General features: G+C 42.1%; 1 protein-coding gene across 1 annotated transcript in view; it reads right to left on the bottom strand.

Annotated features, from left to right (window-relative positions):
* Nucleotides 1–4,136: 4,136 nt before the first annotated feature.
* Nucleotides 4,137–18,625, bottom strand: part of cpa6 (carboxypeptidase A6) — a 31,346-nt gene continuing 16,857 nt past the window's right edge. The window contains exons 3-11 of the mRNA XM_061239750.1: nucleotides 15,160–15,284; nucleotides 13,979–14,093; nucleotides 12,736–12,837; nucleotides 12,545–12,649; nucleotides 11,280–11,390; nucleotides 11,085–11,175; nucleotides 8,128–8,330; nucleotides 7,661–7,745; nucleotides 4,137–7,373 (exon numbers count right to left, since the gene is read on the bottom strand). Of these exons, the coding sequence (XP_061095734.1) occupies nucleotides 7,183–7,373; nucleotides 7,661–7,745; nucleotides 8,128–8,330; nucleotides 11,085–11,175; nucleotides 11,280–11,390; nucleotides 12,545–12,649; nucleotides 12,736–12,837; nucleotides 13,979–14,093; nucleotides 15,160–15,284 (1,128 nt within the window). The 3' untranslated portion in view covers nucleotides 4,137–7,182. The remainder of the gene's footprint in view (nucleotides 7,374–7,660; nucleotides 7,746–8,127; nucleotides 8,331–11,084; nucleotides 11,176–11,279; nucleotides 11,391–12,544; nucleotides 12,650–12,735; nucleotides 12,838–13,978; nucleotides 14,094–15,159; nucleotides 15,285–18,625) is intronic.

Here is an 18,625-nt window from a genome sequence, read left to right as displayed (position 1 = left end):
CTTTTTAAGTGAAATAACACACACGCACAGAAATACACACACGCACTTGCATTTGCATTGACATTGCATCCAGGTGTATCCACATTCTAGATAGTCTCTGTTTCTGGGTATTTTAAAATGTTATTCACTCTAGTCAGTTCTATGGTGCCTAATTATCTTCTATGTAAGTACATTAGTAGTGCATCTTGTAAATTCATGCCTTTATTTAAAGATGGTGTTTAAACATTTCACTGTTAAATTATATTACTATATTGTAAATAAATTGCAAAATAACATTAAATCAGAGAACAATGTATTATATTTTGCTAAAATCTGATTGCTATAATATGAAGAGACCATCATTTTCACTTCAATTAACACAAATGATCTGCCTCTGTCTGTATGCACTCACATTAGTTACCACTCGTGAATGTTTTATGTAATAATTCAGCTGTGGCTTATTTGCCACGTTGTTTTATTCTTTTCTGAAGCCATTGGATAAATATGGAAACATAGCTAAAGTCGAAAAACAAGTTAGTGAAAAGGAAAGGGGAAAACATCCACCATTCACATAGTCATATTTCAGTGTTGTTATAACAAACAGGCTACTGTCTGAAAAAAATAATATTGGTAAATGCATACTTCCCGTGCTTTGCATGCTTGTTGTAAAGCCACCCCTGAGAGAATGACAGGAAATTACATGAGGAAGTTCAGATAGGGAGGCAGGGTGATTTTTGAGCAACTCTATAAACAACAAGCATCCACAGCAACTGTCAGAGCTCATGGACTGTCTTCCTTTTTGGAGGTGTTTACAGTCTGGATGGCTCAGAAGGTCCCTCCCAGGCTGGCCAGCTTCAGCCATTTGAAGCAGAGCCTCACATGGCCATAACTTTGATCTTTTTCAATATTTGAAGTCAATACCCATTTTTAAAATATATTCAAACCTTGTTTCTCCATTATATGGAATCACTAACTGTACACAGACTCAAGGGTAGGATTCAAGGATCTCTTATTCTGATCAATAGTTACTGCAGCCAATAGACCCTTTGAGCCAAAATAAACCCAACTAACCCCTGGTTGAACCCAACTTATAGACTGCATGTCATATTTATCCAAATGATCCAAACTGCTCTTGTAATGGATGTCTTTATAAGCTGAGCCAACTGAGAACCACAGAAGTACCATTTTAAGTTGCTGGAGGCATTCACCTATAGACTGAATCCACTAATTTTAAGCATCGACTCAGATATGATGTGTGACACAGGCTTTTAATTTGATGTCTGTATTCTAGCTTACTCCGAGGGCAATTCCCTTGCATGGGCTTCAAAGGTCACATTTTGGATCTTGTCTGTTAGCCTGTTAGATGCAACACTGGTCACAGCCTAGATGCAGTCCAGCATAACTGGGCTTCCAAAGCAGAGTATTCCTTTCATAACAGTAGAAATAGCCAGGCACATGAAGCTCAAGCCAAACTCATTGGTCACCTAGCAGCGAGACAATTATATGCTGACAGCATGGTCTGTGTGGCAGTTGGAAAGTTTTTGTTTTTTTTGTTTTTTAAACACTTGGTCAATACTGTCTCTTGGTGTGGGAGGACAATTAGATCACCACAACAGCAGGAAATCATAATGATTTATTCCCCAGGAGACAAATAAGAACTTAATTCCAGCAGTTCTGTAAAGCTTTCTTTCTGTGCAAGATTGCCCTTTCATTTATTTAATCACTTACATTTTGTTTTAATTCGAGAGCATCTTAACGACTCAAATCTGTAATGGCTGAACACTTTGTTTGTCGAATTCCGGAATGCATCGCATACTCCGAAATGTAGTACTGAGCACGATCTGATCACAATAAACATTATAGGTACATCCTTTAAATTCTATAAGCAGTGATATTTTAGAATGTGGGCACGTATACAGGCATTTTATCTTGTCTGCTGTCTGTGAAAAAAGCATGTACTTGCAGACAATGGCTGTCTGTAAAATATCACAAATAGAGAGAAAACAGTTAAGATAGTAAATGGTTGACAACTACCTCGAACAACAAGCTGTTATCTGTCTGCACAAAACAAGAGATTGGCTTGGCACAAGGATTCTCTCTGCACTCTGTGGATCTGCTCCCTGTGACATGTTTAGAATATGGAAAAAGTCTGAAAATCTCAAATTTAGTTCCAGAGGTACAGTAGTGCGCAAACATTTTGGCACTTCTAGTCAAAAGGCCTTTGTTATTAAAATCCAAGTGAACAGATGCTCTTATTTTGGTACAACGTTAAACCTGACACATTTCTACAAATTTTAAAGCAATATTACTTTTTAGTTGAATTTTTTGCAGTTGCAAAATAATGGAAAAAGGCCCTGTTCAAAAGTTTTGGAACCCTATAAGTTAGTGCTCTTTAACACCTCATAAAGCTTGTAAACGCTACCTGTAGCCAGCTAAGAGTCTTTCAATTCTCGCTTTTGGAATTCTTCCTGGCAGAGCACCTCTAGCTCAGAAATATTCTTCAGCCTCCTTGCATGTACGCCATGTTTGAGATCTCACCACAGATTTTTTATAATAATAATATAATAAGTATGGGGACTGTGGTGGCCATTCCAAAACCTTGATACGTCTTTCCTGGAGGTACTTCATGGTTTCGAGGTATGCTTTGAATCATTGTCTTGTTGGAAAACCCAACCTCTCTTCAACTTCAATGTCTGGACTGAACTTTGAACATTAGTCTCTATAATGTATTGATATTTGGTGGAATCCATTCTCCCACTCGCACAATATTTCCTGTGTCCCCAGCTGCCACACAACCCCAATGCATAATGGATCCACCTCCATACTTCAAAGTTGGCAAAGTGTTCTTCTCTGCCAAGGCTTCACCCTTTTTTCTCCAGACATACCGTCTTTGGTGGTGGCCAAAAAGTTTCATTTTATTTTTGTCAGTCCAAATCACATCATTCCATTGTTGTTTAAAGTACGTTGTATTGCTGTCCTGTGAACAGCTAGACCTGTTTGCTATTCTTTTTTGCAGCTCTTTTGCAGTGGTGTGTGGGTTCTTCTGAGCATTTCTCACCAGGTCTCAGGCCAATCTGAAATCTTTCTTGGTCTTCCAGACCTTTGCCTTGACTTCAACTGTTCCATTCATCTTCCAGTTTCTAATAATGTTTCTGACAGCGGAAATAGATCGTTTGAAACATTGACAGAGTTTTCACTTGTATTACAGCCATTGCGCTTCAGGTGTACCATTGCAAGCATGCGTGCCTGCTGTGCTGATATTTACTGAAAAGTGTGAAAACATAAATATAATTTGTTATTGGAAATGGAAAAATAGCTTGAGATGTTAGAACAGCTATAGGCCAGGCTACATGTGTTTCATGGGGAAATGTCAGTGCACACATGCTGCAAAGAGCAGACACACTTATTGTATTCCATATTGTGGTTTCAAGGAAAATAAAGGCAAGCTCAAGCTTCTATCTGGCTGCAAATATGCTTCAGATGAATACAGATGAATTCACACACCTGCCTCTCCTATGGCTGTGAGTCTGATTCAGATTGTGTGAGTGTGCAGGATTCTCCTTTAGGTGTAACAGTGACTCTGGCTAATGAACAGGACATGACCAATACACATACCTTTGGCCTGGATTTGTTTACTCGTGTGGATTTGGATGGGTGAAAGCCTATCTACAGTGATTGACAGGTGAGAATGGGGGGCCTTGTATGGAAGAAATGGTTTCACAGGTTTCACTGCATGTCCAGCACCAAGGGCCAGTCCAAAGATGTGAGGATCAGTTCTTTTTTCATGCTGTCCAAAATGGGTGATTAAGAAAAAATGGAGCCATATGTGTGGGATGAATACTGTGCTGTAGCAGCCAGAACAGATGTTGAACCAAGGTCCTGTGTGAGTGTGTTCACTTTTCTGAAGCATAGGGGTGCTAAGTTCATTGTCCTGTTAAAATTTCCACAAAACCGGCTGTCTCTACATCTGGTCATCTAATCCTTCATGAACATTTGATCTCTTGCATTCAGTATACCCACTGATTCTTCAGGTCATCACTCCAAATGAATCGTTGGTGTTTTCTAGCTTGTGTTTCTACTCCACATTTCAACAAAAAAAGTTATACACAAGAACCAGGGAATGTATTAAAAATGTATAAAACTTTACTTTCATCACAAATACACTGTTCAATGCCCCTGCTAACAACAATTGTGGCTGTAAAAACATAAAATAAAATAAATACCAGATACAAAACAATGCACATTAATATGACTGAATACAAATGTACAGCTTAGCACCTTAGGAGATCCACTGAAAATATAATTTGCAAATGCCCGTGATACTGCTTTTAAATTTACACTACGCACTAGTGAAATGCCCCATGTCTTTTGTAAACACTTTCACATTGTCAGAAATTCTACAGAAATGTACCCCCTTAAAACTAATGAAAGAGAAATTGAAGTGGATAGTTTTTGTGTTAACACTGAACTCTGAGTTTGTGCCCCATGACACTTAATATCTCGACAAGTGCTACATTAATAACATCTGAAAGTTTTAATGCTCACAATGGACTTTTGATTTCATTTTCAAGCTTATCTGTCTGTGACCTGCTTGTCACTGTTCTGCCTGAAACTACTGTGGCAGCTCAAGATTCACTGCATTTCCCCTGTAACAGAGAAGTCACCTATTGCTCTGAGCTCTATGGGAAGGAACAGTGTGAAAAGGAAGAAGTATTATGAGTGCTAGGCTCTCTTAGTCGGACAAGGGGATTTGATGATTCGGAATAGGCTGTATTACTGAGATAGGGGGATTGAGTATTCAGAGCGAGGCTTTTCTTGAGTTGTTAGACAGGAGGGTGTAGCTCAACTAGGGTCTATTCTTGAGATACAAGGATAGAGTAGTCTAAGCAGGGTCTATTGCTGGCATAGGAGGATAGCGTAGTCTGACCAGGGTCTATTGCTGGCCTAGGAGGATAATGTAGTCTGAGCAGGGTCTATTGCTGAGATAGGATAGTGTAGTCTCAGCAGGGTCTATTGCTGTGATTGGACGATAGTGTAGTTTGAGCAGGGTCTATTGCTGGCATAGGAGGATAACGTAGTCTGAGCAGGGTCTATTGCTGTGATCAGAGGATAGTGTAGTCTGAGCAGGGTCTATTGCTGGCACAGGAGTATAGTGTAGTCTGAGCAGGGTCTATTGCTGAGATAGGAGGATAGAGTAGTCTGAGCAGGGTCTATTGCTGAGATAGGAGGATAGAGTAGTCTGAGCAGGGTCTATTGCTGAGATAGGAGGATAGAGTAGTCTGAGCAGGGTCTATTGCTGAGATAGGAGGATAGAGTAGTCTGAGCAGGGTCTATTGCTGGCATAGGATGATAGTGTAGTCTGAGCAGGGTCTATGGCTGGCACAGGAGTATAGTGTAGTCTGAGCAGGGTCTATTGCTGAGATAGGACGATAGTGTAGTCTGAGCAGGGTCTATTGCTGTCATCGGAGGATAGAGTATTCTGAGCGGTGTAGCCGCTGAAGCTTGGAGACAGGGAGTTATTAGGATCATGACTAGAGTCTATGGCTGAGGGAAATCAGTCGAATACTGCAATCACTGCATAGTAATTAAGCTGCTCCACAGAGAGGGCACAGAACGCTCTTACTGTAATGAAGAGTCTTCCACATTATTCAGTTCTGACCTTTACATGTCAAACAGACTGTTGTCTGCAGTGGCCATTACTGTAAAGTGGTCATTACAAATGTTGACTGTAAAAAAATGTTTTCCACCCAAAATGATCAGTGCACACAATTTAAAGTCCCATGCTAAATGAATGAAGGAAATTGTGTGCCTGCAATATCATCTTTGGCTCAGTAAGCTCAGTACGATCTAACACAATCAGGCTGGATTTAATACAAAATGCAACAGAAACACAAAAAATACATATCAAAGAGTGACAGCTATATCGCTACAGAAATGATAAGGACTACGATGAAAGAAACAGTAAATGAAAAGAAACTTGGACTGTATTACTTTGTTTTATGTTGCACCACCAAAAGAAATCAACAGAGGCTTCATGCAACCTCCACTAAGAATGGACGGAGTGTATTTAGTCTTGCAACAAACAGGTTACGAGGTTTTTGACCAGTCAATAATGAAAGGTTTGCCGAGGAGATTTATTTTTATTTTTATGGTATCCTAAAAGCAGATCCTTATGCAAAAACAGCAAATTAAGTTGAGACTATGTTTCAAGTGCTTGTTTCATTTTGTACTTTGTCATGTAGTGTAATGGGTACTGAGCTGGTTCTGGTAGTAATGTGACGGGAAAGGTCAGAATCTCCTGAATACAATAATTTCATAGCCAACTCTGACCTTTAACATTTTCAATTAAGAGCCTTAATTTAATTATATATAAATAACTTGAGGTCTTGCTGCTTTTAAAACATATTCAGTGTCTGCAGTTGGCCCTCATATAAAAACAACTATACTATATAAACAAAACCCAAGTGTATGTGTTCATGTTGGTCAACAATGTCTGTAAAGTAATTTGTAACTCAGTGCCTGGTGTCTTATCCCACCACCAATATAAACATATGCGCATATGCATACTAGCTCATGCATACATAGAGATATACACTCAGTGAGCACTTTATTAGGTATTTATTAGACTTATTTTCTTTTACTTATTTGGAATTCTGCTGCTGTAGCCTATCCACTTAGAGGTTTGACACGTTGCGTGTTCATACCACTGTTGTAATGCATGGTTATTTGCGTTACTGTCACCTTCCTGTCAGCTTTGACCAGTCTGGCCCTTCTCCTCTGACCTCTCTCATTAACAACGCATTTTTGCACACAGAACTGCTGCTCACTGGATGTGTTTCTCACCATTCTCTGCATTCTCTTCCCTATTCTGACATTTAGCCTGAAAAACAGCTGAACCTCTTGACCATGTCTACATGCTTTTATGCATTTAGTTGCTGCTACATGATTGGTCAATGAAATATGTGCATTAACAAGCTGGTGTACTGTTCCACCTAAAGTGGTCACTGAGTGTATGTATACATACACATATTCATTCCATGAAATTATGCAGAATCTCATTAGAAGTTATTAACAGGTAGACTGCTCCTTTTTCTTGGCCTGTAAGCTGCGAGTGGCATCAGAAGCGTGCTGGTTGGTACCGCCTGGTGTGGAGAGAGAGAGAAAGAGAGAGAGAGAGAGAGAGAGAGAACCAGAGCCCTGTCCTCACACCACGCACTTCTTGAGCAGGCCCGAGGCGATGGCCTTCACTGCCCTCATGGTCTCTGTGCAGGTGGGGTTGATCAGGGTCTCGGGCAGCAGGAAGCCGAAGTAGCCGGTGTCGCGCAGCTCAAAGGCGAAGGCGTAGGGGATGCCGTTCTTGTAGGCCCAGTCCATGGAGCTCCCGGAACTCACGTCTGTCAGGGACAGAGTGGAGCGGTGAGACCTCCTGCAGTCTCCCTGCAGGAAGCTGTCTGCCTGCCTCGCCTGGGCGAGAGACTCATTTAAAATGCGGGAGTTTACAAAGCGGGCCGACCTCAGATCTCATCGCACGTATCAGTCTCAAAGGAACGATGAGAGATTAAATGTGAGGCAAAGCCTATGATCCGGTGACTAGTGTCTGAACAGGGAAATAAACGGCATGCACAAATAGATGCAGCAGCGTGCTACTTGTTCAGGGGTTCCTACAGAGTGTGAAACTTACAGAGAGTGGTAGAGGCAGGTCCATATCGATACCTCACACCGTAAGCCGAGTACAGGGCTGTAACTGCGTTCTGAGCAGCTGACTCCTGAAAGCACAAACAAATGGCATGTGATTCTTATGAGCAGCAGCACTGTCACCACACAACAGGAAGGGCATGAGGTCAAATCTGTGTGGAGTTTGTATGTCCTCGCCGTGTGCGTGTGGGTTTCCGCTGGGTGCTCTGGTTTCCTCCCACAATCCAAAGATATGCAGGTTAGGGTAACTGAGAGGTTGTTAGCAGTGCATTACTGTAAAAACCATGTGCACTCAGTTCACCTACCCTGTATAAATAAAGGTAAATAAATAAACTGTACAGACTATCAGTGTTCAGTGACACCACTATGACTTTTCTAGTAGGTAGGCACTTAAAACAAAACACAAAACCTCACAGCGCTCAGTGCTATTTTTATTTTATTTGTGTCACTCACCACGCAGTTGAAGTTGGGAATGGTGGCGTACTTGTAGGAGTAGGGGTAGAGCAGCATTTGGGCGTAGGCGTGGATGGAGATGTAGGCCCGGACGCGCTTGCGGTGTTTGCGGAGGAACTTGGCGACGGCCTTCACCTCCGGCTCGGACTCGGGGAAAGGCCCGCAGTAGGTGTCGTCACAGGGGTGGGAAGAGGCCCCTTCCTCTGACAGCAGATAGCAGGGACACACTCTCGGTACATTTCTGATTACACACACACGTTTTCCCTGCCTTTCAACCTGTGGTACTACACATACACTTTGGCATTCAGAACTCATTCTGAAATTGCAGTCGTCTTGCACGGCAGCTGAGAGAGCTTTGAAGATGCTGTTTGCAGAACCTTAGTGACTCTCAAGAGATGCAAAAACAACTCGAGTTTTTTCCTCCTCTCACTCATATAATCTAAGGTTTTCTCCAGCAGAATATGTAAATAAGCAGTATTTTACTGGCATCTCCCTGTCAATGATAAAATAGACGAGAAGCACATCATAAATTCCGTAAGACTAGACTGTAAATATTAGTCACAGTTAATAGCATGTAAGAAGTCAGAAAAAGGAAAAAAAAAAAAAAAAACATTGTGGAAGAAGCTAATTATTACTTGTATATGCTAATCAGATGAGAATGCAGTACAGTCTCTGGGTAATACAATGCCATAAACAGGCCAGATTAATTACCAAAGGCAAGCAAGTGGGTAAACACAGATTTCTCATTCCTGCTAATATCCTGTTGGAATGTGCTAAGAAGGAGGGGTCCAGTGGTCACCCATGAGAAGAACTGCACTGTCTATATTAAATATTGTTCCAAATCCCACTCTCTATCACCTGTGCTCATTATCCTTTCCAATGCTAGGAACCACTCTGCCAAATGCACTAATTACAGTGTGAGGTTTCCCCCTCACAGATCTCCCTACCGTACGCCCTGTCGCAAACGCAAACAGCAGACCGCACACTCACTTCCCACACAGATCATTTCAACTTCAATTTTAAATTAAATGAAAATGTTCACTGAAAACAAAAAATGTTCCATGAGTCCATCTGCTGTGTGCATGTCTGACTGCTCTCAAAGCACAGAACTAAATATTTTACAAACCATGTACAAGAGAAAGGCTTTCAGAATATATATATTTTTTGACAAATCCTGCAACAAAGGATCTAGTCTGGAAAACAGAAAGTGACGGGCTCTGGATGGGGTCAAGGTGCTGTTGTATTAATGAGTAAATATCCATTCACACAAAAAAGCTATAAGCTCTTCGCTGAATAAGGCCACCTTATACATAAGAAAAATCCAATAAATATGATAATAAAGTTGTACATTTAATAGGACAATAGATTGTTTACTGCTATCATAAAACAGAGAGCTGAAGCCGACCACTGAGGTTGTGAGATCCAAAAATAATGCAGTCACAGAATAGCTCTCTTGGGTGTTGTGCCTACTGTGCCTTTTACAGGTAAAAAAAAGAAAATCCAGAGAAATTCAACCAGAGTTCTCCCTTCTTTGCATAAATATCAATATGTTTATGCAAAAGATTACACACACGAGAGCAGATTCTCTCCTAACAACGTTGCGAACGACAGGACTGGCAGCCAGAGACTCCTTGCAGTTGCATCAAACAGAAGGAGCCATCGCTGCAAACATTTAATCCAGGGCTTACGCTAATTAAGCAGACACATTACCAGGAGACTCAGCTCCAGACGCTGAAGGGTGGAGACACAAAACTTCCAGCTCCTGGTATGTTTCTCAGGGCCATAGATTACTCCTCCTTAGATTACATCTGCTCTTCTCAGAAAAATCTGTTTTTATTTGGAAATATATTATTTTGTTCAAGCCTTTATCAGCCCTAAAATACTCCTATTCAGTTTCAACAAATCAAAAACTGTGGTCCAATCTAATCCTTCCATCTCACCAGCTTCATCCCCTGTTCCTGCTTTTCACAGATTTCTCAGTGCTCAGCCTTAATGCATTTGAGCAAAATAAGAAAAATGGGAACCAGGTTTGTGTGAGTTTCTCTCTCAGACTGAAATGTGTGAGTTTCTCTCTCCGACTGAAATGTGTGAGTTTCTCTCTCAGGCTGAAATGTGTGAGTTTCTCTCTCAGGCTGAAATGTGTGAGTTTCTTTTTCAGGCTGAAATGTGTGAGTTTCTCTCTCAGGCTGAAATGTGTGAGTTTCTCTCTCAGACTAAAATGTGTGAGTTTCTCTCAGGCTGAAATGTGTGAGTTTCTCTCTCAGACTGAAATGTGTGAGTTTCTCTCTCAGGCTGAAATGTGTGAGTTTCTCTCTCATACAGAAATGTGAGTTTCTCTCTCAGGCTGAAATGTGTGAGTTTCTGTCTCAGGCTGAAATGTGTGAGATTCTCTCTCAGGCTGAAATGTGTGAGTTTCTTTTTCAGGCTGAAATGTGTGAGTTTCTCTCTCAGGCTGAAATGTGTGAGTTTCTTTTTCAGGCTGAGATGTGTGAGTTTCTCTCTCAGACTAAAAGGTGTGAGTTTCTCTCAGGCTGAAATGTGTGAGTTTCTCTCTCAGACTGAAATGTGTGAGTTTCTCTCTCAGGCTGAAATGTGTGAGTTTCTCTCTCAGGCTGAAATGTGTGAGTTTCTCTCTCAGGCTGAAGTGTGTGAGTTTCTTTTTCAGGCTGAAATGTGTGAGTTTCTCTCTCAGACTAAAATGTGTGAGTTTCTCTCAGGCTGAAATGTGTGAGTTTCTCTCAGGCTGAAATGTGTGAGTTTCTCTCTCAGGCTGAAATGTGTGAGTTTCTCTCTCATACAGAAATGTGAGTTTCTCTCTCAGACTGAAATGTGTGAGTTTCCCTCTCAGACTGAAATGTGAGTTTCCCTCTCAGACTGAAATGTGTGAGTTTCTGTCTCAAACTGAAATGGCTGAGTTTCTCTCTCAGACTGAAATGGCTGGAAGTTTAGAAGCTTACCACACCACTTCACTTTCCAGTTCCTGTTGGCATCCACCCCTCGGCACTGATACTTGGCATTTTTAGAGCGTGTTTTCCTCCAAAAACGGTCCTGGTGTAATGCAATGGAGTAAATTACGTGAATGCACACTTCTGAAGATGTAAAAATATATATTGCAGTTGCTAAAGTAGAAAAATCAAGGAGAAAAGTGTTACCGTTGTCCAGCTGAAATGGTAGCCATCGACATTGAAGACAGGCATGATGTAGAAGTTGAGCTGATTCATTAGTCTTCTCATTACGGAGTCATACTTATAGGAGTGCAGCGCCTACAATTAAGATAACTGTTGTCATGGCAATGCAGTAACTGAACAACAATATAATTCTCATTTGGCCAGAACCTAATTAAGACTGCGTTGCTCATTTGTACAGTATGTACATGTGTGTTATTGTATGAGATACAAAATCCACAAAGGGTATTATAGGGCATGTATGAAGTGTTACTGCTTGCAAATTTTTGGTTTAACTTCGCAACCATTTCTCACGGTTTAATATTTAAGACTCCCAATAGTTCCAGCTCAACAGCGAAGCGCCTGTTGTTTTTTTAATGAATGTGCTGAGTGAATAATGCACATTGTAAATCTCACACCAGTGATACCCGCTTGCGTCAGTCGTATTGGTTGGCTCATTAAAACAGGATGGGTGACCACACAGGCTCATCTCAGCCTGTCTGATTCAACTGTAGTCAAACTCTACATCACCCAATGCAAGAAAAATATATCCAATGGGCTTAGACTTAAAGATGCAATGCAGAGCTTCCTCCTTTCCTTTCCCCAATCACTGTGAAAGAAACAACAGGACCACAGGAACGGCTCTCTCAGAGCACGCTTTCCTGGCCTGTCGTTAACCGCGAAAGCCATGGGGGATTAGGGCATATTTAACAGACTGTAAAGTTGAATTTCCATTCAAGCAAAATATTAATTAAGCCTCACGGTACATGACACTGAAGAATAGGATTAGCGAAAGCAGATTTGACTGAAGCAGTACTCCGTGACCTCTAATCGGGCTCAGGTCGTGGTTTACACACCTTTCCAAAAGCTTCAGCGCCCTGCCACACTGTGGTGAGTCTGAGGTACTGCAGCCACACAGATCTGAGTGTGGTCACTGCCTGTGCTGTGTCCCACTGACGATCTCTTTCAATAACAGGGTGCCCAAGTGCACACATGAAAGTACTGGCTTAACGGCATTAATAGGTTGACATTTCAAGGTACTTTACGGGGATTAGAGGTGACCTGGTTTAATCACGGATGACGGCTGATGTAATATCAGCCCAGGGGCCTGTCCTCAGAAGCTCTTCAGTTGGCCTTTGGCTAGAGTTCAGTTCCTGTGGCTGTCACGCAAAGCCTGGAGAAAGCCTTCATTCTCTGATGAATGGTGTTAGATCCCTGACATCCTGCCAATCAAGGGTAGGTAGAATACGCACCTCTTTCACAAACCACTGGCAGAAGGCTGGCCCTATCCACTCCCGGGCGTGGACCCCACAGTCGATCCACACGGCCTTCTTGTAGGAGCGCGTTCTCTTTCCTAGCTGACAGGAGGAGAGAGCGGTCAGTCCTCTCAGGTGCAGTTTCAGCCCGGCGCCTGCGGGGGGGGGCCCTCGCACACCAGCCATACCTGAAGGACGTAGAGAGGCCTTCCTTCAAAAGACCTGCCAATGGAGAACATGTCCACCAGGTGCGAGTGGGTCCTGTTCATTTCATACATCCAGCTCTGGATCTAGCGAGAATGGGAAGGACAAATCGAGAATCACAACTAATGATGCACAATGGGGCCAATTATGCTTTTCAACTCCTCTCCTTAACACTAAACCTTTACGGGCCAGAACTGTAAAATACTAAATGTCACAATTAGCAGTATTAGGTGTAAGCTTTGGATCTTGCTTACTCCATTGGGATCTGGCTCTTGGTCCTCACAGCAATGGCCTGTCTTATCTTAGGCCAAACATAACTGCTCCATCACGGGAGCTGCAATGGAGGGCGGCCTGTCTTATCTTACAGGCTATTATTACCATATCCACCATTCCATCTCTTCCAGGTGTCTCTGTACCCTGTTATGAGTGTACTTTCCCGGTTCTGACGTTAAACGCCCCCCTACAGATGTGATGAAGGGGACCCAGTGTTCTCGTGCTGACATGTTGATGACAAGAGGTAGGGGCGTCTGCATTTTTTTACAGTTTTTTTTCTCTGCACGGTTGCGGCATGCTTGCACAAGAACAGATATTTTGAGTCCATTATAATGACAGGCCTATGATCTAAATTATTTTAATGGCTTCCAACATCTCACTGCGTGCCAGTGACACATGATCACTAGAGGGCGTCAGTAGGTAGGGTAGGTCCCTCCCTATCCCTGGAGAACATTACCACCCATCACTCCAAGAACATACCGCTGAACCTGCAAAGAGCTGGTGTGTAAACAGAGACCGAGACAGGAGGAAGTGTTGGGGCGAGCAGTGTGCCAGAGGGTGGATCACGGGGCCTAATGCCAGGCCGCACAGAGGCTCCATATCAGGGAATCTGAGCTCCGTTTTAATAACGGGTTCTGCAAAGCCACGGATCCTGACAGAGCGTGTGCGTGTGTGTGTGTGTGTGTGGGGGGGGGGGGGGGGCTTGAGAGATTCACGATTCAGGAATCTGAATGCGAATGTGCATATGAAAGAAGCCTGATTGCGCTGGTGAGGAGAATGGCTGGAAGCTGCATCTTTACACAAGAAACTAGAGCGAAACTGGCATGGAGGCTGAAACGCCCCTCTTTCGTGTGCTGGGGAATCCAGCGGTGCCTGCTTTTCACAGGGACATTCAAACATTTTAACAAAATATCTGCATTTACCACATGGGCAGATGGTAAGAAATGTGCTTACCTCTTCCAAAGAGTGGTACACCTCATAGTCATACTGAAACTCTGACCGTCGCTTTCTGGAAGATCTATGTCCTGTTTGCTTTTCAATTTCACTCTGGAGATTGGAAATGAGAACCCTGCAGACATTAAAAGTGGTCAGAATGGTTGGTGTCCAAAACCTGTAAAATACACAATAGCCAACATAGACGAGTAATTGACTTGCTTGAAATGTCAACTCTATTTTTTAATGAATAACCTTCTGAAAATGTAAAAACTCTGGGGACTCTCATTCTGATCTCCAGTTGAAAATAATCCATGGAGAGATGTACTGTTGTTGAGATGCTGTCTGTCTGAATAACCCTGGGCGTATTGTTTTTTATTCTGAAGGCAGTTAGGTTTTCTCTCATCATAGAAATGGTTTGAAAACAACAGAGTGAGCAAATCCTTGGATGAAAAATACAAAGGCCAAATGTCAAATGTGAACTTTTGAATTGTTTGGATTTTGAGTTGTACACTGATAGCCCAGTAAGCTTCAATCTTAACAGTCTATTCCTGCATAAAAGAAGAATCTTTACTTTTTTCTGCTCCAAGGCAGTACAGTGCTCTGGAAGACGAGGGTTATGATAGAATTACTCATAAATTCATTCCCTGTCGCAAGAGATTTATTGGTAAGTTTGTAAACACTTTAGGCCACCCACAGAAGCATCCATATTCTAACCATAAACTCACCATTACTTTAGGGGTTAAAGTATTACTTTAAAAGAGCTGTCTTGCCTAAAGTGACATGGAATGGGACAAAATTAAAGGGGTCCCAGGCTTCCCACCCTCCCCTCCCCTCGCTCCATACCCAACTGGATTACACTTCAAAGGACCCTGGCTGAAAATGACATACATTAATAGTCAAATGTAAAGCAAAGCTGTGGATTCAGTCAAAGAAGGGGAGGGGGAAATGGCCTGAGGGTACAGATTGCAAATTGTGGAGTGTCTCTAGCAGTGGCGTCTTTGGTAAACCCCATCATTCCTGCTGATTTGGGATGAGTGACGGAAGGGGGGGGGGGCCTGTATGTGCAAATCATTTCTCCGCACGGAAAGGCAGGCGGCCATCACCTGCGACAAATACTGCGACAGAACAGATGTTGTGGCCCCTGTCTGGGAGAGACGCGCAGCTGTAATGAGAGGGTGCTGGGAGTGCGGCTGGCTTACTGGTGCTGGATGTGTGAGCGCTGAAGAAAGGCCCGGAGGCCTTGTGTGTGGTTCCGTCCCACGTGCACGTCCACCTCACCGCCCTCCCGGATCAGGGCCACGCTGTTGGGCCTCCAGAGGTCCACCTGTGGAGCGAGAGAACCAGGCCTGTGAGCCCTGTGAACTTCTACCTGCATCTACTCAGCGCTAATAGCCACTCTGGTGAGATTCCTCCATTTTACTTGGGAGAAACATATTACTCTCTAACTCCTACGCAACATGAGCTGAGCTATGAATTATGCCATAGCAGGTGATTGGCCAATTCCCAGTACACAGAGTGGGGGATACCCTGAAGTGATGTAAATGAAAGCATCAAACCACACATGCGCTCCCCAAAAGCACAGTCGTCTTTTAATTTACTTTCTTGGAAAACATAATTCCCCTGGGCAACCTATATAGGTTGTAGTCTACATATTATCCCATTTACAGTATACTGTGCTGCTCACTATTTTCTGAGGATATGCACATTAAATAGAATACCGTAGCCAGTGGTACACAAGCTGGTATTCACCCATAAACATCTGATTACTGCTACCCTACACTACACCACGCTACACTCTGAATACCAATAAAAGCCAATTGTTTTCCTTATATACAGAAATGTGCAGTGATGATTATACACTTAACACAATGAAGATAAATCAGAAACCAAGCTCCTTCCGTCGTGCCATCGTGTTTAACACTGTGACACTGCTCAAAGTTCGTGTTACCTTAAATACTGGAACAAGTGACCATCAGATGTAATTTTGCTGAATAATGTTGCTTCAAACCAGTTTAAACAAATTGTTTAGCATGAACAATCATGGAATGAGCCTTCAAACATGTATTCATGCTATGCAAAAGTCTAAAACTTCTGACACCTTTACATTTTTCCCCCAAAAAATTATGCTTTCAGTGTTTCTGTTTATTAGCCATACTTTTACCCCAATGTAATTGTGGGAATGATTTTTTTTGTTCTCCTTGCCTACAATAGTATTGTTCATTACATTTTCACCCAAAATTTTAAACTTTAATTTTTAAAGAAGTTAGAAATTAGGACCCCTTTTAGATAAACTTGGTGGTGTATAATCATCACTGCACACTACTGTACATATTTCAAGAAAAGTACATTTCTTTCCTTTAAGAATTCTTTTTTGCTGATTCACCATGCTATTAGACATAAGCTTGAGATGAAATGATGGAGCAAACAACGTAAAAATAGAAATTAAAGGTCATGTGCATATGAGGAAGAAACATATTTCCTGTTGGGTTCTGTTGTGAGTATGCTGAGAAGTGCCATACAAAGACATGACCTGTACCAGCTACATTTATGATAAATCCATCCCCTGCACAATATTTGTGCATTATAAATCTGCTACACCAATGTCTTGCATTCAGCTGAACAGCACCCCAGGTATTACATCTCCTCAATTGTGATAATATATTTTTGTTAATTTCAGCAAATGTAAAACTTATGTAAGTACTGAAAGATACATACACTCAGTAATCGCTTTATTAGGTAGACCTGCTTGTTAAAGCAAATATTGAATCAGCCAATCATGTGACAGCAACTAAATGCATAAAAGCATGCAGATGTGGTCAGGAGATTCTTTAGACCAAATGTCCGGAATGGGGAAGAAATGTGATCTACAGCAGGGTGCAAAATGTGGGCACCCCTGGTTTAAATGTCTGTTACAATGAATCTGTACCTGAATACCAAATAAAGTGCTCACTGATTGTATGCTTCACTGTTAGCCACAATCGATGCCTCAGTGAATTAGCTGTACCCTTGTGAAGAGCAGTCAAGGTCAGATCACCTCTGGTGGTGCCAAAGGTCACAGTGCATGAGAAATTCTCATTCAGAACAAGTGCTGAATGTTAGTCTGGGTTAATCAGGTCTCTACAGAGCAGCAGCAAAATATCTGGGCTAGCATGACAGAGAGGACTGCAGATTACAATAAAAACAACTTATACGTATCTTTCAAAAATAGGACAGACTACTCATTTATAACACTGTCATGTCCCTCTCCCTCCTCCTCAACTGCCAACATAGTAGCCTACATTTCATTGCATTAAGATTCTACATGAATATCCATTATCAGCACTATCTAACTTACTGTAAGCATTTGAATTTTTGACCTTCGGCAATGATTCACTTTGTGGTACCAAAGAACAACAAAGTAGATGGTTCTTAGGATACTGGATGATAAATGTGTGCAGCACACAATGAAGCGCTTGTCTTTCTCCCAGAGAGTGTGCCTCACGGCACACTATGACAAAACCACACTGGATTACATAAGAAACCATATTGGTTTATACCAGAAATAGACTCATTACAAATAAATATTTGTTTAGTGTCGGAATTTCAAAATGAGTAAATGTTTTACTTCCATCTGTGGTTTCCCTCCAGGTGCCAGAAATGAGAAGAATTATGTATTCATGAGGATCAGTTACACCCAGGAAGGAATAAGCAAACAGCATCAGATGAATATAATTAAATCTGTCAATTTCATTGCAATGTTAACGACACTAAATAAGTGTATTATATTACAATATTATAAACATGTAATCTAAACCTTCAGCATATTACACATTCAGCAGAAATATAGGTTGTGAACATTTTATCTCTCGCCCTTTTCATCTGTTTATGCAGTATCTCAGCGCCCATGAAATGTGATTAATAGGAGCCCCCTGGTTGTGTATCCAGCAGAGATACTGTACTTTTCCCATGGAACTGTGCCATTGGCAGCGCTGTCTGTGGTTGGGCGCAATCATCTAGAACAGCGAGGAGGGTTTTCGGCATGGTATTCCTGAACTCATCACTCCTTACGTCAGTATGGTTCCTGTGGTCTACTTGAGCTATTGGGCTGCAGCCTTTCGATGGATGTGTGTGGCTGAGTACCACAGAGAGGACTTGCAGGACATTGCACACATGGCAATTTTTACAACTCTGACATTTGTGTAGAAAAATGGAAATAGAGTTGTTAAAAAAGTATGTTTAGCAGGCAAACACCAGCAACACCAGAGATACTGAGGACCACCATACTAGTGGCCCTCATGGCCAGATAGCAATTTCCCATTTCGCAGCTGGCAACACAGACATATCTGACGCATGAAATCCATTATTAATGGCCAAGTACAGTCATTTGTCCTGGCATGATTTGAAAGCAGCATGCTATAGCCCATAAAGCCCTCTCCTTCCTTTATGATACCCAAAGTTGTTAACATTTCTACATCCGCATTTCTGTTCAGGATACATGGGTATCGTTCTACTGGTGAATAAACAGGCTCTCTGCCCTACCACACTGACGGCTCAAGTTCAGCTTTGGATGAAAAGGGATTTTCATTCCAGGGGTTGGTTTCACAAAGTCAAGATTTTGACAGGTTGTGAGGCTTGAAGCCTGTGGGCCGGTTCCGTGATTTTGCGGAGATTTAGGGGAGCAGTCAG

This window comes from Conger conger, chromosome 4 (genome assembly GCF_963514075.1).
Source record: "Conger conger chromosome 4, fConCon1.1, whole genome shotgun sequence".
Taxonomy (NCBI): Eukaryota; Metazoa; Chordata; class Actinopteri; order Anguilliformes; family Congridae; genus Conger; species Conger conger.
The sequence above is the reverse complement of the archived record's forward strand: the minus strand, read 5'-3'. Positions and strand labels throughout refer to the sequence as shown.